General features: G+C 48.0%; 1 protein-coding gene across 1 annotated transcript in view; it reads right to left on the bottom strand.

Moving 5' to 3' along the window:
* Positions 1–25,037, bottom strand: part of PLEKHG5 (pleckstrin homology and RhoGEF domain containing G5) — a 565,287-nt gene that overhangs the window by 299,066 nt on the left and 241,184 nt on the right. Inside the window, exon 3 of the mRNA XM_078642616.1 lies at positions 5,212–5,314. Within this exon, the coding sequence (XP_078498742.1) occupies positions 5,212–5,314 (103 nt within the window). The remainder of the gene's footprint in view (positions 1–5,211; positions 5,315–25,037) is intronic.

Below are 25,037 nucleotides of genomic sequence, written 5' to 3'. Positions count from 1 at the left end.
AATGTTGCTTTACCACCCTTTAATCAACCGAAATACCACAACATTGTATAACCTTCATTTAATCAAACAATACACCACATAATTAAGCAAGTGGTCTTCCGACTTGTCAAGATCCTTAAAGGCCCGGCTACTCCCTTACTCTCCTCTCTCTCACCTGCTCTCTTCTTACTAATTTCTCTCTCTCTCTCCAGACTTCTGTTTCAACTACTCTCCTTATCTTTTGTTTTGTCACTATTTTTCATTGTTTTTCATCTTTTGTGCCTCAGTCTTCGCCACTGTTTCTCACTGTTATTCATTGCCTGTGCCCTTGTTTTTTGATATTGTTGGTCAATGATTGTGACACTGTTATGTCTCAGTTATCATCGTGTGTGACCCTGTTTTTACCAGTGTCTGACACCGTTTTGACATTGTTTTGCCAATGTTTCTCACCGTTATTACCTTGTTTTGATATTGTTGCCACCGTTTTTGCTCCTTTGTTTTGCCTCTGTTGCATCTTGTACCAGCTGTCTCCTGCCCTTCCCTCCCTTTGTGCCCCTCCCCTTCACCACCACTCCTTATATGCTCCTCTCTTGCCCCCTTCCCTCCTCACCATCCAAAGACCTACCTAATGGATCTACAGCATGGACACACATCGTATGGGTGCAGCAGGTGCGCCTCTGGTGCACAGAAGGCGCCCCAAAGGCAAGCCTATTTCCACCCATTCACACCAGGAACCCAGGTCCTTCAGCGACCTGTTGCACCCCCACTACAATCCACCACACCCTCAATCCCAGCCACTGCATGCCACACTGCTGCCATGCCAAATCGCACAACACCGAAGAGGCATTCACCTGCTCCTCCTGCCACTTTACCTGCGCCACCACATCCACACTCATCACTCCAGTGCCCACCACAAACACACCAGGAGTTCCCAGCACCTAGCCAGCTCAAGCGCACTCACACTAGGCTCCACACACACACCACTCCTCATTTTCATGCATTCTCCTCAACACCCGCTCACGTACACATACCGAGGCCAGCTTGTACACAGAAGAACTTAAACTGACCAAGCGGAACTGCAAACAGCTAGAATGAGAGTGGAGAACAAACCGAAAAGACACGGATGAGAAAAACTAGCAGAAGGCTCTAGCAGACTGCTTTGATGCCAATTCCAACAGCAACATGGAGATCTTCTCAATTATCAAGGACTTCACCACTCCTTCAGCCACCGCCAACAACATCACCCCATCTCAAGAACTGGGCAACAACCTCTCAGAGTTTTTTAGCAACAAAATCACAACTATATATGACAACTTCAACTGTCAACCTGGCCCCTGCAACCAGGCAGTCAACCTCCAGATCTCAGATGGAGAACACATTTTGACCTCATGGAACGCCATCATCACAGATGAAACCACCACGATCATAAACTCCCATTCATCCTGGGGCCCCATCAGACACCTGCCCTTACAATGTCTTCAACAAAGTATTCACCCCCACCACCACACCCCTAACCCACATCCTCAATGCCTCCATCAACACAGAAACTTTCCAGAAGCACGCAGCTGTCAAGGCTCTCCTGAAGAAGCCCACAGTAGACCTGGCAAAACTCGTAAACTACAGATCTATTCCCCCGTACAATACTCAGCCAAGGTCCTAGAAAAACAAATCAATAGTTGCCTCGTCAACCACCTTGCCAACTACCAGCTCCTTTACACCACACAGTCAGGTTTAGGACCCTGCCACAGCACAGAGACAGCCCTCATTGCAGCAACGATGACATCCAGAGAATTCTAGATAGAGGTGAAACTGCAGCCTCATTTTACGAGACCTCTCAGTGGCCTTGGACATGATCTCCCGTCCATTGTGATCAGATGCCTGTATGAGGCTGGCGGTCAAAGACTCGCCCTCCGATGGATCTGCACCTTTCTAACCAGAAAGAACATAAACATTCAACCTGGTATCTAATTTTTCAGAAGCTAGGAAAATCCAGTGCAGAGTACCTCAAGGCTCTTCTGTCATTCCCACTCTCTTCAACAACAACATGACATCACTTGCCAACGTCATCTACACACACATCACCAACATTCTATCTCAACGGCATGCAACTGATGTGGTCTATCTGGGACAAATCCCCCAGCACAAGAAACAACTTCACCACCTGCATGACAGAAGTGGCCATCTTCAGAAAAGATGCCTCATTATGAGACTCCACATTGTGGCCTAGAGACCTCTGACCCACTCCCACCACCAGCCCACAAGTGGTCATCATTGGCAATAAACTGGACATTTCCGCCCAGGTCAACACTGTCACCACGACCTGTTTCCACACACACTGAGGATGCTGAGAAAGATCTGCACATGGCTACCAAACAGCACCAGAAAAACCATCACCCAAGCCCTCATCACCAGCAGGTTGGACTATGGTAACTTCCTCTGCGTAGGAATCACCAATCAACTCGCTGAGAAACTACAAGCCATCCAGAACGCAGAAGTCAGGTTTGTTCTCAAACTCCCATGCTGATCCCACATTACACCACACCTGCAGAAACTATACTGGCCCCCAATACCAACTGTGCACAATTTAAGCTTCTGACCCACACATACAATGCACTACACAACTCAAGCCCAGTATATCGCAATAGCTGTATACATTTCCATCATAAATATTATTGCCTTGTGTGAGTATTGATTATTATATGCAAATGGATTTCTGACTCAAAGTACAGGTTCACTGATGAGTTTAGCTGCTGCATTCGGTCAGCAGAGAATAAAGATTCAGTCCATCATTTATTTGCGTAGCACTTTTCACCCTAAGTGGGATGGGTATGCCCAGACATGCTCACTGTGCCACTGGAATCAAGCTAGCCTGGCTGATGAAGGGTAATACCCAGAAACCAGGCCCAGGATTTCTGTTTCCGGTCCAGGGAGGACCTGGCTTGGCTGTTCGGTCTGGACTGTTCCCATGAGGCACAGGGTGAAGACTGCTTTGCATATGACTGGGTCTAAACTGGGGTGGCATGGTCAGCAAAAGAATGATGGATTTAACCCAGATCTCTTGACTGGTGGTGAATGTTTGCGTAGCACTTTTTACCCTAAGTGGGATGGGTATGCCCAGACGTGGATCCCTTGCTCACTGTGCCACTGGATTCAAGCTAGCCTGGCTGATGAAGGGCTGGCTGATGAAGGGTAATACCCAGAAACCAGTACCAGGATGCTTGTTTCCGGTCCAGGGAGGGCCTGGCTTGGCAGTTCGGTCTGGACTGTTATCATAGGGCACAGGGTCAAGACTGATTTGCATATGGTTGGGTCTAAACTGGGGTGGCATGGTGAGCAAAAGAACGATGGATTTAACACAGATCTCTTGACTGGGGGTGAATGTATGATTTATTCAGCATTCGTCCATCATTTGTTTGTGTAGCAATTATCTCACCTTGCACAATTTGTCGAATCCCTGTTGCCTTTTAAACTCAATTCTAGCCAACATTCCCAAGCCCAACATGCCCGATCCCCACTAACGCTGCTTACTTCACTGCATCGTTACCCACATATCCTACAGAAGCCTAGCAGGAAAGGATGGAGGAGTCACTTCAGAATGAGTGTTATGAGGTCTGTGAGAGCGCAACATTGGAGTGACTAGATCTAAGTGAAGGTAAAAACAATCCAGGAAGATTGTGGGCAGAAAGGTCTGGTTACTAAAGCCCTTGAAGTAAGCTGCGGAAAAAGAGGGCAATTTCACATATTTCAACTGCATATTTCAACTGCAAGTAAAATGCAAAGAGACGTCACCTCCATTTACTAAGGACTGGGTTGGGAAATGGGAAAAAGGACTGCAGCAGGGTAAAGAAATGCTGGAAGATATTGAGTGGACGGTGTTCTAGAGTCTGTGATATTTTCAAACGTGAACAATTTCGAGGAGGAGTGACCCAGTTGACAAAATGTTTACAAATTCTTATGCTATAATCTTGGATTTACAACCCAACACAGACTATAGACAGGGGGATTATTGTGCGGGTGGAAGGGTAGGGTACCTGCGCCAAGAGGCCTGACCCACTGCAGGGACATCTGGCGAAACTGTGCAAAAACGAAGTAGGTAGGAAGGGGCCATCACATAAGGATGTGTGCTTATCCTTGCCCCTTGCTCGCATAGAGGAGTGAGATGGGCAGGGGTTCTGCCTTTCTGGAGCAGAACCCACCATCCCAGAGAAATTTCTTATTCAGTAATACCACAATTGTCAATGAGGCAGTACCAGCTTTTCACTTGGTTTTACCAGCAGAGGGTTTCACTAACGGGTATATTGAAGAGCGGCCAGGGCAGTTTGTGGTTGGTGGGCGATAATAAACAGCCATCCTCCAGCTGCGGTTGGGGTGGAGTGTATCAGGTTGCCTCCACTTCTCCGCAAAGGGAGATAATAGTAGCATGGCTGATCATGGTTGCGCTCCTCCACGTGTGGTTATGACCAAACGTTGTTGCCATGCCTCTGTTTGTATCTTGAATTTATGCCATAATTAATACTAAAGCTAGCACTATAGATATGAGTGGTGACCTTTCTTTGAATGTGTGTTGAATATATGCAGCATAATAGTAGATCTCGAAGCAGAATCTCAAAGCAGAGGGAGACCTGCAGCAGCACTTTCTTTTATCCAACAACTTCAGAAAAATGTACTCACGTATGTAACATTACACCTTTGTGGGGTAATATTTTGTGGTAGTAAAATAATCTATCAGTACAAGGTATCCTTTTGGGAACACCTTCTACGTGTAATTCCAGGATTTACATGTGTAGATCAGATTTACGTTTATAAATTGTTTAGTGAAGTGCATCCAGTGTATCTTAGTAAAGTTGTCTATCAATATTTTACTACCCAGTCTCAAGGTTTTAACACTTTAAAATACATTTACAATTGCATCCTTTGGAATGCAACGACGATAGTGTGTGAAAGGCTCAGAAGCAGCCATGTTTGGATTTCATGTAGAGGTGTGCATCATTAGGGAACGTCGAGGTATTCATGGTCCACCGACAGGAGTCTTGTTTGTGCTTAAAGTTGTGTTCGTGTGTGTGTGTGTTTTAATAAAAAATATCTAAATCATGTTTGCTACAAAATATTACCTTACAATTGAAAATGTAAATATCAACGGAGTAACCCTTATCAGTGTTATTCCGAAAAGCGAGATATGTGCATTTTCTCGCAGCTTAAACTACAGAGATCACTTACAAACAATGTACCTACCCTTTTCCATCCATCGACCCGTCATCATCTTCCTCCACATCAGAGGCTGGGCTGGTCCGAGGTGGGCATGACCGCGTTGAAATGTTTCTGGCCAGAATGGAACCTTGGATGAGACAAAAATGGTACAGTACATCAATAAAAAAACCTTTCAGATCACTTCTCTCACACATCACCCAACATACACGTAAACTAAGGGGGTGTAAAACTGTGTAATTTGCTTTCGCATAGTTGTACAACATTTCTGGGAAATTATGCTAAATTAGACATAAATATGCAAAATGTGAATCCGTCGTTTAGCTCTATATGTTATGGGCGAAATGTGTCCACGTCTCAATTTTTTACGTGGGGATGAATTTGAGCTAATAAAATAGCACAAAAAAGAACTGTTGTGAACAACAGCGTCTTGCGTTCCAACTGTTCACATGTGTCTTGTTCTAGAATTTTGCCGTCATTACACGAAATTGAGTAATGGCGTAATTTCTTTCAACAAGCTTAAAATGGATTTTCCCAAATTACAAAAACTACCCCAATGCACTTTAAATATCACTCAGGCTTAAGGTATACTGCAAAACTCCTATAAAAAAATATAGGGCTTCATGCTGCATGTTTGTGCATCTAACACATCACTGGGATAGCAGAGTTCATTCCTAAAACCTTTAAAACGGTTCCTGCTACAGTTGTGGGGATTCTTTATGCAGGCCTAAATCAGCCTGAGTTCTTCCTCCGAACCACAACCTGGCTCTGTAGGCAACTGTCAGAGTGCTCTACCGCGCCAAAGTTCGACAGTAGTGCGTTTAAAACAACAATTTAGCTAAATACCCTTGCAAGTGAGGGCAGGCCCCGGCAGGGCCGTGCATAGTTGCATCGGCACACACCACACATCCCTCACTCACTGCTTCCCTGCAGGTATAGCCCCGACGCCCACATTATGCCATTCACCAGCATAAAAATAATAAAATTAACAACAACTTCATACGGTTTCACACAACGTCAGCCATTGCTAACAGCTACAGTGACAAGGGGCGTTAAGATTATCCAATTAAATGGTACTGAATATACCGACCTCGGAAGGATGGCTTTGACCTTGAAGGTATTGGAACTGGTGACCTCCAGCCAGCAGAGAGCATTTAAATGACTGAGGCTCCCTGGGGAGAGACGGTCTGTCCTTCAGCAGTGGACCGGTTTGTTATGTGTAGCGCCACTAGGACAATCTCCAGAAACACAAAAGCCCGCCGTTGCTTCATTATTCCTGGCTCCGTGTCGGCAGCTGGGCCTCACCACAGCACCGTGGGTGTTGGTGAACGCAGAGTGTGTGAAAGGGTACGGAAGCCTACGCAGGTCACTATAGGGCTGTGCCCTCCGACACACTGCATTCAATGCAATGAATATAATGTATGAATAATATGACTCTGGAGAGAGTGCCAAATATTGGGCGGACACAATTTTCGTGGGAATATTTGCACTTCACTGTGAAAACGATTACACGAGCTTACTTAGTTCTAATGAGATCTGACATGATTGAAGTGAAAAGTGGGGTGAAGAATGCAGAGCTATCCATGTGGGCCACATTGTTTTGCAAGACGAAAAGGAAATAAAGATTTCAAACCCTACGTTAAGCAGGGGCGGCTCCTCCGCAGGTCAGAGCAGGAAAAAAGAAAATTATAACATTTTATTTTTCTTAGCTACGGGGCTGGGTTAGGGCGGGGCTGGTGTCGGAGGTTGGGAGGAGTGGTTCATGCACACTCGAAGTGCGCATGACTGTTTGGCTGGCCGTCTTGGCCGGCCAAACAGTCTTGACCGTCTTGGTAGAGTGTAGCGGCAGTGGCATAGAGTGTGATGTTTGAGAGTGTAGTGGCATGGTGGAGAGTAGAGTGCAGTGGAATAGAGTCCAGTGGCCTAGAGTAGAGTGTAATGGTGTAGACTGGAGTGGCGTGGAGTGGAGCAGAGTGTAGTGGCGTAGAGAGCAGGGGCATAGAGTGGCTTAGAGTGGCTTAGAGTGGAGTGGCGTAGAGTGAAGGGCATAGAGTGGTATTGAGAGCAGTGACGTAGAGTACAGAATTGAACAGATTGGCGTAGAGTGTAATGGTGTAGAGTGACGTGCGCGGTGGTGCAGTGGCATAGAGTAGAATGTTGTAGAGTATAGTGGTGTAAAGTGCAGGGGTGCAAAGTAGTTGGTGTAGGTTTTGTGGCACAGGGTGCATCAGTTTCAAGTAAAGCGGTGGAGTACGCTGGAGTAAAGTGCAGTGGTTTAGAGTACAGTGGCATAGTGTAGACAGCAGAGGTGTAGATTAATGCAGCAGCGTAGAGTGGACTAGAGTGCAGTGGCATAGAGTAGAGAGCTGTAGAGTTGAGTGGTGCAGAATAGAGTGGAGTTGTGCAGAGTACAGCCTTTCTCAAACAGTCATTCATGAACTAGCATGATTGTCACATAAATCCTCTCACTTTGATGTCAAAGAAAGAAAAAAAAAAAACAGCTCCCTGAAAGACACAGCCTGATATTTGACCTCCGTCTTTGAATGCACAACAAATGTGAAAAGATATGAGCTAGATTTAAAGGCCTGTTTACAGAAAGAAAGTTTGTGGAAGAATACAATAAACAAGCTTTGTGCAACGGGGGGGACAAACTTGAGCTAGACAGCCTAAAGCAAATAAAGCCAGTAAATAGAAAGCCAGAAAATGTGAGTTACAAACCACTAAGTCAATGGTAAGCAACGGGTGGAATGTATTCCTAGGTAAACTTTCTGAATGTCCCCAAGAAGTCTTTAGCAAACCAGACAGCTGCGTAGTCCGGTAGGCTGTGACCTACACTGAAAAACGGTTCAATTTTGGCGTACAAGAAACAAAGTTTTGAATTGTCAGATTTATTATGGTATGAACAGTTACGGTAGGGCAGGGGTTCCGTTTAGAGATGGTTCTTCCTCTACTCATCAATGTGTTTCAATGTCAATATTAGATGGGTTTCCTAACATGCATTGCTCTGTACGGGTCTTATGGGAGGTTAGTGAAAATATTACATATCAAGGCATGCAGAATTTCTGACGTGAATCTTTTAATTCCATAGTAACCAAAAATATGTTGAAATCAAAAACCTGAATTTCATTCAGTTTTGCTAGCCTTTTAAAGTAAGAATAGGTTTTTAATTTAGAATCTAAAACAATAAAACACAATTTTCACCCATACACAGAAGCAGAGGTAGAAAATGTGCAACTTTTTATAAAACTGGAGCTTGTGCATCATAGGAGAATAAAAAAAAAAAAATTTTTTAGATTTTAGCTAGCTGGTAAAATAGCATAGCAGGTTTCTAAATCCCCTACTCAACTGCTTTCTCACCTTCATCACGCCGGTTTATTGTTATAAGACTAATTAAACGAGCTCCAATGAATCGTGTAATATTGCATAATAATTACGTATCAAGAAAAAATTACGTTTGTGCTGTGCATTATATTAAGGTCCAATGTTATGACTCCAATAATAAAGCTTAAGTACTACCATAAAATTGTATGATCTGCAGTTTCCAAATCTGCTAGTTTCTCATGGGTGATGGTTTGTTACCTCATTACACACCATATTTTTGGCTAGTCTTCCATATTAAAAGAAAGCAAAGTCTTCAATACCCACCATTCATTCTGTGAAACTTATACTAGGTGGGAAGGAGTGTGAAGACACGTTTATGAAGGCGAGTTTACTCACACAAGTGTCAATTCTCTAAACTGAAGCGAAGGACTGGTCAGAGCTTGCAATGGTGGCTTCTGAGTTCACAAACGGTGCAGAATTTGCTTTGCCTTGCATTGCCTCACTGGTCCAGCTGTGCTTCCACTAAGAACATGAGCATGTGTGATCTAGAAACCGCTCTACTTGGCAAATATAGAGGGGTGTTTATGTTTATTGCTTCATTTAAAAAGAACTGACAAAATATCCCTATAGAATTTTCAAGCATCATTTGATAGACCATTATAGACTTATTGCGGAAAGTAGAACCATTAAAAACTGAACTTGATAAATCATTTCTTCCCTTTCAACCAGGTGCTGATGAAAATCCTGCTGAGCCAGAACCAACCAAAAAATAATCTGATAAAGCCTTGAGAAAGCCACATAACAGTGTGAAACAAGTATCCGCTTCTGAATATGGCATAAAGATGATTGTCCGCCCGAAGCAGCTTCGTCCTAAATGATCGGCCAGAGCAGTGGAGGCCATATGGACAAAAAATATGGAGGAAAGTCTAGCAAACAGGGAAGAGGGGCTTCTGTTACCCCTGCAGGCTATTCGCCATCCACCTGGGTGTAAATGAGCCTGGTTGAGTTAAAGAACAATAGATATGGACATGAGTAAAGAATCAGTATGGTACACTGAGAAGTAATAGGAGGCTAAGATATTAAATGTAGGAAGAGCTGTATTGAGGTTTTGGGGCTCCAAAGCCACATGTGATAGGACGATTTGGCATGCATCATTCTCCTTGGCGCCATCGCCACATATCAGGAGAACAGCAAAGACAAATCTTGAAACTTTAGTAAATGCTTTCTACTGGGAGTGCAGGTGACGGAATCATTCTTTTAATGGAAATAGTTTCCCCTGAGGAGTGCCATCATTCATGCCTATTGAGTCACTCATCACTTTCTACTGTGGTGCGGTCACTCATCACGTTCTTTTGCATTATGCATATGTTCCATGTGATGAGGGCATGCATAAGTGTCCAGAGAAGGTGCAGATTGCAGCATTTTGGCTTATTGTCTGATTAAAGAGAAAACAGCCAGTCATTACCCGAGTGATCAGAAACTTGACTGATTGTCTGTGAAGTCTCGGTTCCTGCTTATCCTGCCATTGGAATGCTTCCAAGGTGTGGCTGACGTGCATGCATGGAGAGAACCGTGCCGCTAGCAGTTTCAAAGAAATGTATGTGCATGAGCTTTCCATTTACTAAATATTCCAAGCAACTGATGGGTGATAAGAGGTGATCGCTATATAATCACCACTCCTAATAAAAGTCCCAGGCGATGGCTATGGGACAGCAAAAGGCTCAATGCGCTCCACAACAACATTCAATATCATCTGTACACATTATGGTAAGGACAATTTTCCTCCCTGCATCAGGCAGTGGTGGTGCAGTTGTGGGAAGGGTCTACTTCCCACCTGAATCCAGGACAAGCTGCTTCCCCACTGAAGATGCACAAAAGGCTCCAATGTATTACCCATGGGGGAGAAAAGGCATATTATGGGTGTACTTTCTGGTGCGATCCTGGAGTGGAAATAAATGGACGAAGAAGGAGGAAGGTTGCATGGAAAGGGATTAATAAGGAGTGGGCTGAAATAAAAATACAAAAAGCAAAAAGAGAAATGAGGGTGAAAAATAGATAGGACATTAAGGCAGAACTGTAGCGCAGTAACAAGGGAGTAGAGTAATATGGTTGTGGAATAACTGGCAAGGAAAATATAAATGAAGAAAATTAAAAATAATGCGACTAGAGAAGGAGGGGGATTTTTATAGAAGGCAAATACCACGGTGGCTTTTTCGGTGTATGTTAATTTTCTGATTGTATTGCAACTCTGAATGTGCCGTCAGACCTTAAGTCAGGTTGCAGACATGGGTCCTGTGTTCACTCTGCCACTTGATTCAAACTAGCCTTGCTGATGAAGGGTGATACTCCCAAACTGGTCCCAGGATGCTTGTTTCCTGTCCAGAGAGGACCTGGCTAGGCAGTTCAGGCTGGTCAAGACTGATTTGCATATGGCTGGGTCCAAACAGGGGTGGAATGGTGAGCAAAAAAGATGGATTAACCCAGATCTGTGACTGGGGGTGAATGCTTGACATTGTTCAGCATTCCGTCCATCATCGTTTTGTGTTGCTATAGTCGCCCTAAGTGGGAAGGGTATGCCCGGATGTGTGTCCTGTGCTCACTGTGCCACTGTATTCAAGCTAGCCCCGCTGATATGGGGTGATACCCTGAAACCAGTCCCTGGAGGTTTATTTCCTGTCCAGTAAGGACCTGGCCTGGAAGTTCAGGCTGGCCTGTTTCCATGGGGAGCAGGGTCAAGGCTGATTTGCATATGGCCAGGTCTAAACAGGGCTGGTAAGCAAAAAAACACTATGGATTAAACCCAGATTTGTGACTGGTGGTGAATGTTTGACAGTGTTCAGCATTCCGTCCATAATATTTTTGTGCTGCTGCAGCATGTAGCTTGCCGGGAGATCTGAGGAGAGCCGTTGGGCGAGTCCCTGCAAGACTGAGCCAGCCTTCAAACTCTCACATGGGGATAACATGAAGATCATATGTTATCATACAGTAATAACTACGTACAAGTCTCTACGTGAGCAGATGCCTTAATTATTATCATTATGACCTACTGCAGTCCCTGATTTTCTAAACTTTCAGCTTCACAAGAATCGGTTATTCCATAGCTGGCTGCTTGCATAAGTATTGTAAACAGTTGTGCTTCGGGCAGTCTTTTTCACCTGGTGAAACAGAGGGTGTGAGTCAGGAAAGGAGCCGGGGGTAGGCAACTGTATGCCATAGACACATAATAAACATCTATTACAGCAGAGAAGCACACTACTTACACCAAATACACTTATTACCAGCAGCCATGGGGTGCACCGCTGCAGAGGCACAGAGGGGTCTTACTGGTTGCTCCTGGATCCTGTTTTCAGAATCTAGAACGTGCCACAGGACTCCCAGCGAGGAGACGGGAAATCCACTAACGTCCACGCATGATCTCTGCAGGAGATCTTAATCTTCACAGTTATGAGTACTTCTGAGTACCTCAAAGCAAAAGGAACTTCTGAGCAGTAATTCTTTGGAGATTTGTGAAATAAATGCTTGAAATGGAGCAGTAATTCTGATATTGGCCATCAAAGGCGTAAAATGTCTTAAGTGCCCAACGTACAGGCCGGGAACATTAATTTTGGATCCAGTAATCATGTGCCTCCTTTATCGATCAACTCTAAATCAAACCCTAGACGGAGCACAATATAGGCGTGTTATAAAATGCAAATAATTGTAACACATTTATCATTTAAGAGCTACTTCCTTACTTAAGATAGGAAGGACAGGGTGATTAATATGGAAGGATAAAACAGGCACTGAAGGGTAAAAAAAGAGATATCTTGAAAAAACGTTGCAAATGAACGATGAGAGATATGAGCATTATTAGTGTTCCGAACAGTTGCATGGATGCACAATCTCCAATTACTGGAATAAAAAGCCTGCAAAAAAACATTGCAATAGATGAAAGGGTAGTGGTGTCTGTGCCTATGGAACTAATTAGTGATGCTTAGAGCCTACTTTTAGGTTGTTCATGGTTTTATTTGACTTTGTTCTGAAGATCTCCAATGACTCCAGCCCAAGGTACAACATGCAGCTAATTATAAAATGGTGAGGATGTTTGTGTAGTTGGCGGAAGTGTTTCTTGTACAGTGTAAATGAAATAAAGGTCTAATTTTCGAGTATTATCGGAGTGTCCACACACTGGTAACATCAGTATGGAATAACATGGAATCTATGGGATGCAGGATGTGACTTCGCTGGACAGCTGCTTAAAAGTCCAATGCAGGGCATCACAGGTGGCATCTGAGCCTAAACTGGACTGGTGGGGGCTCCGTGGCAACAGGCAGGAACACCTAGCTGAGACAGACTAGAGCGAGAATACCCTTATCCTCCACTTTTGCATGAACTGCCTAAAAAAATATTCTCAATTTTTCGTGAACTCTAAAGTGTAACTTCAAATTTATCAGTAGCAAAAAGTAATGTAAGGGAATGAATTTGGCTATGTGTCGCGAATAATTTTATGATAAGCGCTCTGACACACACCAGCTCTCTCGTCCCATCTTGCTTTTCCCCGGTGTGAGAAGTTGGCCTGATGTGCAGTGCTCACTATTCTAGTGATCACTATATATCAGTCCAAACAACCCTTATTGATGATTGATTGTAAGTCAACCTTATAGACCAGCTATCCTAGTAGCATGGATACGAGCAGTCTAAGGCTAAGACTCTAGAGGGTGTGTTAAGCCAGCTGTTTTACCATCACATTACCCCTTGAACACCAAGTGAAAGGACACCACACAAGTTGTTATGAAAATAAACAGTATATTTATTTATAACAAGACTACCCTGGCTCTTTATGAGACAGGGAGCTAAGCACACAACAAAACTCTTACGAAAATACTTTAAGTCGCACAATTTACACAAATGCCCGAGGGGCACGAAAAACCATATACTACAAAAGTGGAATGCGAATTACTAGCAGGTAAGTAACGATTCTCAGAGGCTTTAGAAACGCTAGGCCTACAATACTGAACACTCAGGTTAGGAGCAGGAGGCCTAGGGACGCCACGTGCAGAGTGGGAACTCTCACGCGTAAGGCGGGAAAAAGTCTATGGAAGCTAGAATTCACAAAGTTACTGTTCTCGGGCGAACCCGACTAGCTGGGACGAAAACGGGAGTGGATCCGAACACTTGGAGTGTTGGACTATGCTGGGGCACCGGAGTGCTGGATTTACCTAGCCCAGGGGCTGCGGCTGCATAGGGTTCAAGTTGCGTCGGAAACCCACGTTGACGGACCAGGAGCCTGAAGAAGAAGTTGCTGGCAGGCGGCCAGTGAAGAAAAGTTCGAAGAGATCCAAGCCTGGATCAGGGAAGAAGGAAACCTGAAAGCAGAGGGGACCAAGTTCTGAATCACTAGCCAGTGATTAAGTGGGCACCAGGATGGCACCGGGCGAAGTCACCGCAGTCAGGTGAGTGGGCGCTGCTGGGCTCTGCAGTCTCTCGGACCAGGAGGCGTTGTCGGCGACCAGGATGGAGGTGCGAGCTGTCCCACGAAGGTTCTTGCTGTCGACGTCGCTGGACCTCGGATTGGGCAACAAGTCTTGGCAAATGCAAGGCCCACGCGGTGGACCTAAAATGGCGTCTTGAGTGGACCAGGAGAGTCCAGGGTGCTCCTCTTTTGGAGGGGAGCAAGGGCTAGTCTGGAGCAACCAGACCAGCAGTGGTTGTCGTCGTGGAGCGTCGTGAGAGGGCCACTAGCCAACGGGCAAGCGACCTGGACAACGCGGTTGGCAGCAAAGAGCAGAAGGGCCCCACGCAGATCTCGTGGATGCAGGGGAGCTGAACTTCGGTGATGGAGCTGCTCAGGGTCGGGGCTTCTCTTACCCCAAAGCACTCAGTCGAGGGTCACTCGGTGGTCGTGCTGGACAAGCGTCGTGCAGTTCTGAAGATGGCCGGTCCCTCGAGGTCTCGTCACACCCACGGATCACAGCTGGGCTGATGATGTAGGTTGAGGTCAGAGGTGCCAGGGAAGCCGGTTCTCGTCGTGCTGGAGCAGTCTTGATCCGAAGGAGAGACTGGCAACAAACCGCGATGCTTGGTTGGTGCCTGCTGCTGCAGGGTGACTACTCCTTAGTCACAAGGGAGAATCTTGGGAAGAAGTCTTGAGTTCCTTTCGTGGAAAGTAGTTTCAGGATTCAAAGATGATCTGATTTGGAAGGGGGCCAGTTCCTACCTTTATCCTGCAAAAAGGGGCTGGCACGCGACTAAGTCCTGCCCTATGGGTGGGACTAGGAGGGGGGTGGTTACACCCCTCTCCTTTGGCGGGCTTTCCCCAGGCCAGGGGCTGGAGTGCCCCTGGAACTGGTTTCAGCCGGCCTATGCACAGTGAGCACCGGGGTGCCACTTGCAGTCACCTTCCTCTGAAGCCCTGCCTACCTAGGATACACAAAATCCTGTCTGGGACGGTGCTAGCACCGCCCCTGGCAGGAAACCCTTTGTCCTTGCCTCCTGCTCTGGGAGGACTCCCAGCAGCAGGAGGGCAGACTTGTGTCTCGGTGGCAGCATCCATTTTATGGAGCTAAGGCTCTGTTTGACTTTAACCGGGGTTACAGGTTACATCCATGTCGTGTTCCTCTAGAAGGGTGGAATGCTAACCCCGTCGCCAGAATTGGCGAGGGGTTAGTATTCCAATTCGTATGACACCTTACTCGACATGTTTTGATAAAGCGATACCAGAGTTGGCATATAACCGCGAGGATTATAATGCACTTAAGAGTATATGGTATGTGATATCATGGAAACGGCTAAGGGATGGATCCCGAAAGCTGCAGACAGGCTCAGCTCATGCCAGAGCACCATCTCACACGATTCCAAGCACTCTGCCTTCAGGATTGTTAAGGCCTGCCATAGGAGTGACTGATAGGAGATCTGTGTGTCCATTTAGGTTTAGATATAGGAATACTATATCTAAAGCAAAGGGTGATTACACCACCTTGCCCCAGCTGTCGTGCAGCCAGTTGTGTCAGGTTTAGTTAGTCAGGCCAGGGGTGGCATAATACATGCTGCAGCCCCTGGGAGACTTCTGGGTGCACCTCAGCCCTGGGTACAGGGACTTGAGAGGGCCCAGTGCCAATTCAGTACCTGGGTACAATTTGGATTAGAGAGAACAGCTAGGCTGTGGGTCTGATTAGCAGGCCCACAGCCAGGGAAAGTCGTAAACCAGTGAAGCAAAAAGCAAAAATCTGGGTGATCATAGGATTGCAGACCCTACTCTCCTACACCCGGGACCAGTAAAATACTAGAGAAATATGTCAACAAAATTCTCTCAAAGTATTTAGAAACCCACTCCATACTGCATACTTCTCAGACAGGTTTCCAACCAAACCATGCCACGGAAACGGCCCTGTTAGCAGTAGTGCAGGAATCACAGAAAATCTCGACCAGGGAGGCGCGGTGGCTATCATCCTGCTTGACCTGAGCTCTGCATTGGACACGGTCAATTATAACACCCTCTTCGACAGACTGAGAACGGTGAGAGTCTCAGGCAAAGTCCTGACATGGGTCAAATCCTTTCTAAAGAATAGCTCGTATCAGGTTTTTGGGGGAAATTACACCTCCAAAAGTGTGCCACTCACTTGCGGAGTCCCCCAGGGCTCCTCATTAAGCCCCACCCTATTTTTCGTCTATCTAAACCCCCTTTCTGAGTTAGTCCAGCCATTTGGGATCCAAATCGTTATTTATGCGGACGACACACAGCTAGTGGTTAAGTTAAATCACCCAAAGAACGTGCCAGCCAACCTAGAATCTTGTCTGGAAACTGTGGTCACTTGGATGGACCAGTCGTGTTTTAAGCTCAATGGAGACAAGATTGAGCTAATGATCCTGGCTAATTACTCCATCACTACATCCGAACTGAGTTGGCCTAATTGTCTTGGCCCGTTGCCAGCCCCCAAAGAAAAGATCAAAAGCCTGGGACTCTGGCTTGATAGATCACTTAAATCTGACCACCAAGCAGTTAAGTTAGCAGCCTCCTGCTTCGGTATCATCAGACAAATGCGAACAATTCTCCCACTTCTTCCTGTAACTGCCCGAAGAGTCATGGTACAGGCACTGGTGATCTCCCGACTGGACTATGGGAATTCTCTTTATCTTGGCACTCCAAAGTCCACCACAAGGAAATGGCAGGTTGTGCAGAATTGTGCAGCCAGGTTCTGGAAAACATCCCAAATTCCTTTCTGCCAAGCCTGCGCTGAAATCACTCCACTGGCTACCAATAAATTCGCGTATAATGTTTAAATCTTTATGCATAGCACACAAAACCCTTTGGGGGATTGGCCCTAAAATCAATCACTCTCTTATGGCCTTTTACCGCCCCTTAAGATGCCTGCAATCAGCTAACTTGTTTCTGGCTTTGGTTCCTAAAATTAAGAGAGCTTGCTCCGGAGGTCGTACTTTTTCTTACAATGCTGCCAGATTATGGAACACGCTTCCCATCCATCTTCGCTCAACGTCCCACCATCTCTCGTTTTGGAAGCAACTGAAGTATAGGCTCTTTCAGAATCTGCCTTATAACTTTCTCTACCCGTCTGCTTGTTGTCACCTGCGCTGGGATGCCTAAGGGTAGCCATATGCTTTATTAAATGCTAATTAATAATAATAATAAGCTCTAGTTCATACTATATAACATGCAAAATAAAACAAGGCAAACTCCATTCCTCTGCTATTTCGAAGTAAGGTAGTCTTCAAGATCTCTCCTTTGTTCAACGGCTTAAAGATCTGATGTGCAGTACGAAACTGCTCCTCAAGATTTCTCTATGCGTATCTATTTGCTATGGCCTTCTTGAGAGTTGCAACCAACTCAACCTATATCCCAGACCTTCTAAATCATACCTAAATGTAATCTTCCTCTAAAATGTACAAAACCTATGACAGATCCCATCACACACAAAGATGGATAATTCGTGCTCCAGTATCGAAAAAGCTTCAATAACACATAGCTGAGAGCTGCTCCTCATGACATACAAGCTGTCACCAAAGAAGAAATTACAAAATAAATGCATGAGAACCTACTTCTTAACCATCGGCAATAGTCCATCAATTTCATTACGGAAGAGCTCAAACTTTACACATACCAATTTAATTCAGTCCTAACAGAAGCAGTGTGACCTGAATCAGTGTGCTGTTTTTCCTCCACAAGAGTCATTAAGAACACTACATCATTGCTGTCCACTAGGTCTTTGTCAGAGGTATAACCTGAGTCTCTTTACAGCAGAAATTTAGCCTACATCTGGATTCCAATTAGGAAAACTCAATTTTCAATAATACATGTTATACAAAAGCTTGAAATAGAGCTTCTGAAGCACTGATAAGATATCAGAAAGCATAGCTGTAAGAAATTGGTATACTGGTTGAGGGGTGTGAAACCCTACCCAAGCATCAACCACAATTCTTCTCAGAGTGAAGTCACAAGCAAACCCTAAACTTACCTGTGCACAACCCTCGGTGGCTTGGCACAGAGCTGTCAGGCTGAACTTATAGGTACTGTGTAAAGTATTTGTGCAATACTTCAAATAGTTGCACAGTGACAACACACCACAAAAGGGGCCCACAACACATTTAGAAAAATAAAGTACTTTTCAATAAATTAAACAGGACCAAAACAACAATTTAATTGGTAGAACCAGAGATATTCAACCGAAAGATTTTAGAGAAATTAGCTCCAAAGGGCATAAATTGCCAATTGTGGATATCTAGTCACACTGGACTGGGACAAAGTCACAAGTTCTGGCTGAAAGTGATGGAGCGCAGACCAACCTCAGGGACCCAGTCAGGCCCACTGAACAAAGTACCTTAAATCCTATTTTGTGGAGTGTTGCGAGGATTCGTGTCGAAGATCTGTTGTGCAGCGAAAGTGATGAATTGATTCTGAGATGCAGCGAGGTCCTACGTTGTTGTCAAGGATCCTGTTGGCTAGGGCTTAAGATGCAAAGTCGAGGATGCCCACACAGTCAGGACTATGCGTCAGTTCCGAGGATTTGCAAAGCTGCAATGAGGAATCCAGCATCATTATTGAGGCTGCCATCGACAAGGGATGCGAGGGTGTATGCCGAGGATGTGTTGCACAGTGGCAGTTCCGATGCAATGACAGGCTGCGATGCAAGTCTTTGCGGTGGTTCAAATCCACGCAGTAGCAGCAATGCGTGGGTTCTGCTCGAGGTGGAGCCACGCAGCAGAGGAGATGCATTGGGTCTGATGGATCCACAGAGGCTGGCAGAGCACCTTAGGCCCAATGTCAAGGGTCCAAGACCGGGGTGGCACCACTTGACAGAACAGGCTCACAGATGGCAGAGTCCAAGAGCTGGGTCAAGGTTGTGGGAGCCTTCTGTGACTGAAGGCTCAAGTCAGGAGGCCAGCCATCAAGCCCGTGGAGTCACTCTAGGGTTCTGGGTTCAAGAGATGCAGGTCCAGTCCTTCTCACCCAGTCAAAAGGGCAGCACGTCAGCGCAGCAAGGCAGGAGCACAGCACAACAGTGGAGCAGCAGTCCTTCAGCAGCACAGCAGTCATTCTTCCTGGCAAAATCCACAGGCCCAGATATGTACGCAAGACCCAATGTCTCAGGTCCAGTATTCGTACCCAGTTGTGCCTTTGAAGCGGGGAAGAAGCTTCTAGGGGTTTTCCTTTGAAGTCCCCAGGGATCCTGCCTTTCTTGTCCTGGCTCTAGACTAACTACTGGGAGTGTGCCGCACATTTTCTGCAGAGGCAGGATACAGTCTATTCAGGGGTAAGTGGGGCTGTGTCCACCTCCTCCCTCCCATCCTGCCAGAGATGGCCCATCAAGGCACACCTAAGCTCCCTATTGTGTGTGGCTATCTAGAAGGAATACATAAAGCCTAACTGTAAACTACACTCAGTCATGTGACACAGGGACAGACTACCGGCACTAAATGGCTAAGGCAGGAAATTGCCAACTTTCTAGAAGTGACATTTTCAATATTGCAATTTAAATTCAGACTTCCCCATAAGTCAGGATTTTTCTTTTTAATTCCAGAGACACAAAACATGAATTGGTTACGTGTTCCCATTTGAAAATGACAACTTATAAAATGTAATAAGTTAGCTACAATGTTATCCTATGGGAGAGGTAGGCCTTGGCGTCATGAAAAACTAATTTGAAAGTTTTTCACTTCTAGAACATAAAAAATTAAAATTAAAATCTACTTTTAGTATTAAATCTTTTTATTGAAAAATAGGCTCTGTCACAAAGCAGAAAACTCCCATTGTACAAAGCATATATTATTTTGCCAAAGTCTGCAGCGGAACCAACAGGACACAGCCATAGAGGAAGCCCACAAGGCCCAGACAGCTCCCGATATGCTTGGTTTAATTGCTGAATCAGGCCCATTATCCCAAGAGCAAAAACTTGAAACAACCCCATAGCATTAGGGAGCCCCAAAAGTACAAATGCCGGGAATCTCGGAATTTCTGAGTCAAAGTGTGCGTCTATTTCTCCTTCAAGTATAGTCTTCCAATAACCCTGAACATGTGTACAATCCCACAGGAGATGTGTCAACGTGCCCCTCTCCCCGCAGCCCCGCCAGCAGGATGCGTCCCTAGTATGATCCATCTCATGCCCGGAAGGCGTACAAGATCTGGGGAAGAACTGTCATCTTCACCGCCGCCACCCGCCCCAGCCAGGAAAGTGGGAGATGTCGCCAGCGCCCCAGTTCTGTACGGATGGTTTGGCGGAGGTTGGCGTAGTTGATACGCACCGTGTCATGTAAGGTCGCCGCCAGCTGTATCCCCAGATAGGGGACCGCCCCAGCCGCCCAGCGGAATGGAAAGCGCGTTTCCAAGGAGGCACGAGTCTGCACCTCCAGGGAAAGATCAAGAGCCAGCGATTTTGCCATATTAACCTTAAAGCCTGAAGCCTTCGCGAATGCATCTAAGATCTCAACGCAAGCCGGCAAGGAATCCTACGGGGAGGCCAAGGAAAGGAGGACGTCGTCAGCATATAAGCTGATCGTATGGACGTACGCCCTGAATTTGATCCCCCGTACTCTCGGGTCTGTCCGCAGAGCCTGCGCTAGTGGTTCCATATACAGCACGAAGAGTAGAGGGGAAAGCGGGCACCCCTGCTGGGTCCCGCACTCGATGGGAAAGCTAGGCGATGAGCAGCCGTTAACGCGCATCGTCGCAGTGGGAAAGGTGTAACAATTCAGGACCCACGTGCGATATTTGACTCCCAAGCCCGCTTTTATCAACACCTGGTCCAGATACGGCCAGTGGACGCGGTCAAACGCCTTCTCGGCGTCTATTCCCAACATCATGTACTCTCCTGGTGATCTCGTGGCCAATTCAACCAGATGGAGCGCCCTTTTTGTATTGTCGGCCGTCTGCCGCTCTGGAATAAAGCCTGCCTGATCCGAGTCGACCAATCCCTGCATGAGCGGCGCCAGACTGGTGTAAAGTTTAAGGTCCACATTAAGGAGGGATATGGGCCGGTAGGCGTCACATTGCGCGAGGTCTTTCCCCGGCTTAGGGATGACCGATATAGTGGCGTCCATCAGATCTCTCGGAATAGCTCCGGGGTCAGAAAATGAGTTAAAAAGAGCGGTCAGCAACGGAGCTATCTGGGAGCAAAAAGTTTTGTAAAAGATGGCGGTAAAGCCGTCTGGGCCCGGTGCCTTAGCCAATTTGAGGCGCGAGATCGCCGATATCACCTCTTCAGGACGGATCGCACTGTCTAGCAATTCCGACTGGGCTGCCGACAGGGCTGGGAGAGCCACAGACCCCAAGAAGGCCTCACCATCCGCGGGGTCAAGTCGGGCCCGGCATATAAGGAGGTGTAAAAATCGCTAAAAGCTTTGGCTATCTCCCAATCCTCGGTCACTCTACACCCCTCTGTAGTAAGAATCTCCTGCACTGTATGCCGCTGTCGCAATTCTCTGAGCGCTCGCCCTAATAGGCGCCCGCACCTGTCTCCCCCCGTGTAGTACATGTGTCTCACCCTCAGGGCCACATATTCAGCCCTGTCTTGGTCCACAGCCGCCAGTTGATGGCGCGCCAGGCGCAGCAGTCTCCAAGCCCGTGGCACCCCCGTCCACTGATGTATCTGCTCCAGTTCTCGGGTTTGGGACGTCAGCTCCTCTCTCTTGCGCGCCCGTTCAGCATTTTCCGCCACCGAAAGTGCTATAAACTCGCCCCGCAATACTGCCTTGAGAGCCGCCCAGTGTGTCGCCGAAGAAGTGTCTGCAGGCTGATTGTGTGCTAGGTAATCCGTTATGGCCCCTTTGAACTTGCCCACCACGTCCTTCCTATGAAGCAGTGTATCGCGCAGTCTCCAACAGTGCGCAGCGCGTGTAAGGGGTGGGAAGGAAAACCCTACGGAAAGCGGCGCATGGTCTGAGAGTGCCATAGCCCCTATCTCTACCTGCGACGCCAGAGCCTTAAGAGAAGCAGAAACCAATAGGTAGTCTAGTCGCGCATATGTCTTGTGGGCGTTAGAGTAGTATGTGTAGTCCCTGACCCCTGGATGAAAGCTCCGCCAAAGGTCATCTATCCCCAGCTCTTCCAATCTACAGCGCCCTCCCTCCGAGAGAGTGCCTGCCTGCGAGGAGCGCTGCCCCGACCTATCAAGAAGGTAATCAAAGACCAAGTTGAAGTCGCCTCCAATTAAGATGTGTCTATCAGGGGATGTTGCTGCCTCGCTGAGCGCTTGGTGAAAAAACTTCTCCTGCCCATTATTTGGTGCGTAAACTGAGATGACTGTGAAGGTGTCTGCCCCTAGTGAGAATCTGTAAGAAAGCAGTCGCCCCTTAATTTCGGCGCCCTTGTGTAGGACTCTACCCTTAAAGTGTTGGGCCACCAGTCTTGCAACTCCTGCTGTCTTTGTGGGGGCAGAAGAAAAAAGTTGTGTTGGGAAATGGCGGTATTTCAGCCTGTGACAATCTTTGGGCAATAAGTGCGTCGCCTAGAGAAGACAAATATCCGCTTTTGAGTTCTTCAGGAGCGACGAAACCGCTCTGCGCTTCACAGGATTATTAAGGCCCGCACATTCAGTGTGAGAAGGCGTAATTCTGTCGACGGCATAGGTAGCCCTCCACCCCCCACTCTCTGCCACCTCGCTCACCGCCATACACGCTGGCCGCCCCATTCCTCGTAACTGACTGGGCCACCAATGCCAACCCCCCAGATGTTCACTGCCAGCCTCCCAGGGCTCTACACAATCACACACCTTCAACCACACTCGGATCTGGAACCCCCCCCCCCATCAACCCTGAAAACATGCATAACGAAAATAGAAACAGCCCCCCAACCAGAACCCCATAGTCAATGTCCATAATCCAAGGATGAGTGGTAAAATGTCACGTCAGGGTAGATCGTCCGCACAACAATCGTGACCTCCCTGTCCCCCCCCCCGCCGACAGCGGGAGCCATCATCGCAGAAATTGCCCAGCCAGGATAGGACTCAGTTGGACCTTCAACTGGGATGGGTCACTTCTGGACTGGAGGACACCGCCTCCACTGATGCACGTTGACCCTCTCTGATTGCTGCCACTGGAGGTTTACGGAACCGGTGTCGCCTGTGTTGTTGCTGCCACCAGGGTTTCCTGTCGTCTCGTTCCTGCGTGTTATCTGCCGCGTCCTCCGTCTCCTCAGGTGGGTCGATACCCAGCAAACGGCATGCCTCCGTCAGGGACCGCAATTGAAACAGCTTATTGTCCTTCTTGAATATCAGGCGGAAGGGATGACCCCAGTTGTAGGGGATGTTCGGTTGTTGAAGGAAGGTCGTGACCAGCTTGAAAAGCCGCCGTTTCTGTAGTGTGATAGCAGACAGGTCCTGATACAAGACGGGGGATTGACCCTTGTAGGACAGGGGATGCATATGGCGAGCTTTTTGTAAGATCTCCTCCTTGATGCGAAAGTCCTGCACACACGCCAGGATGTCAGGAGGGGGGCCGTGGGAGAGCGCGGTGGGTCCACTCTATGAACTGGGTGTATAAGTATCTCTGTTTCCGGAGAGCGTCCTAGAATGTGGTTGAAGAGACCGTTAGTGAAGCCCAAGAGGTCCTCAGTGTTGACTGCCATTGTCACCCCACGGACACGGACATTATGGCGCCGGGAGCGATTCTCCAGGTCTTCCATATGGGCCTGCAGGTCCACATGCTGATCATGAAGTCGAACGACCTCCTGGCGCAGCCCCTCTATTTCCAAGTCCCTGGAGGCGCTCTTAGTTTCTAAGTCCGCAACCCTCTCGCCAATGCCGTCCATGTCTCTGCGGACGCCCTTGATCTCGTCCGCGAACTCCTTCAGGGCTGGGATATCTTCACGTAAGGCGTTGAAGAGCGACTCCAGGAAGGATTTAGTGATCAAGTCTTTGCCCTCCGCTACCTCAGTCGCTGGTTGTGAGGCCTTGGTCGCCATGTCCTTGGCCTGCTGCCCCGCCTGGGCCGACGCGAAAAGATCTTTGACCGTCTTCTCCTTCCTCACTCTGCCTGTGGACATTGTCGGGGCTCCTGACAGGGACACTCGTGTGCCAAAGATCCCCAGTCGCGTTGTGTCCACCGCTCCTCCAATCTGCGATCCCCTCCACAGGCGTTACTCGGACCCCGCCGTAGTTGCACAGCAGACGACCAGCTCGATCCCTCTCCGACTCCCCAGTCAACCCTCTTCGCTGCCCCCAGGGGGGTGCACCCGCCACTCCGCACCACCTCCTAGTGCTGCCACTACTCGCCGGGACGAAGACCCCAATTCTCCAGGCGGCCAGAAGGAGACCGCCGCCGCCCCGCGCCGGCCCCTCACCTTCCTGCTGGGCTGCCGCCATCCACTACGTCAAGTCTAGGGGGGAGGCCCGTTGTGCTGCCCGGGCGTTGGGGGTCAAGCCTCGGGGTCCGACCAGAGGGCCAGCCCGCAACCGCCCAGGGGCCAAGCCAGTTGTTGGGGCGAGTCACCGCCGACTCTGCCTGGGGCCGGTCGGACCCTTCTCCACCTCCACCAGGCCTGCTACTCTTCGCGCCTGAGGAAGTGCGCTACCGTGGCCACTCAAGGCCAATACTAGTTGGCGGCCTCCACACCGAGCTCCGCGCTCAAACAGGCCGACAGCCGAGCCCCAGCAGGCCACCGCCGCTCCTCAGTCCTCAGGTCGCCGCTAGCGTGTGCCCCACTCCTCCGCTCTGCTGACACCTCCAGCCCCCAAGACGGGGTTGCTCACTGCTTTGGCTTGCCTGTCTCTGCAATCTCCTCACAAGATGGCGGGCGGTCACCGCGCCCCAAACTCAGCCCGAGCCGGCGGGAGCCGCCGCCTCCCACACCTCACGGCACTCTCTGGCAAGCCTGCACCGTGTCCGCTGCTCCGCTCTCACCTGCAGCCCCTCAAGACTGGAGGGGCTCACCGCCTTGGCTCTCCCGACACTTCAGCCGCCTCACAAAATGGCAGGCGGGCACCGCGCTTCTGTCTCCAGCCGGACCGGAGGGGCCCGCCGCCGCCCGCTCCTCGCGGCACTCTCTGGTGACCCCACACCGCTTTCACAGCCACAATCGCCTCAAGGCGCCAGCCAACGCCGGGTCA

This window comes from Lissotriton helveticus, chromosome 5_1 (assembly GCF_964261635.1).
Source record: "Lissotriton helveticus chromosome 5_1, aLisHel1.1, whole genome shotgun sequence".
Lineage (NCBI taxonomy): Eukaryota > Metazoa > Chordata > Amphibia > Caudata > Salamandridae > Lissotriton > Lissotriton helveticus.
The sequence above is the reverse complement of the archived record's forward strand: the minus strand, read 5'-3'. Positions and strand labels throughout refer to the sequence as shown.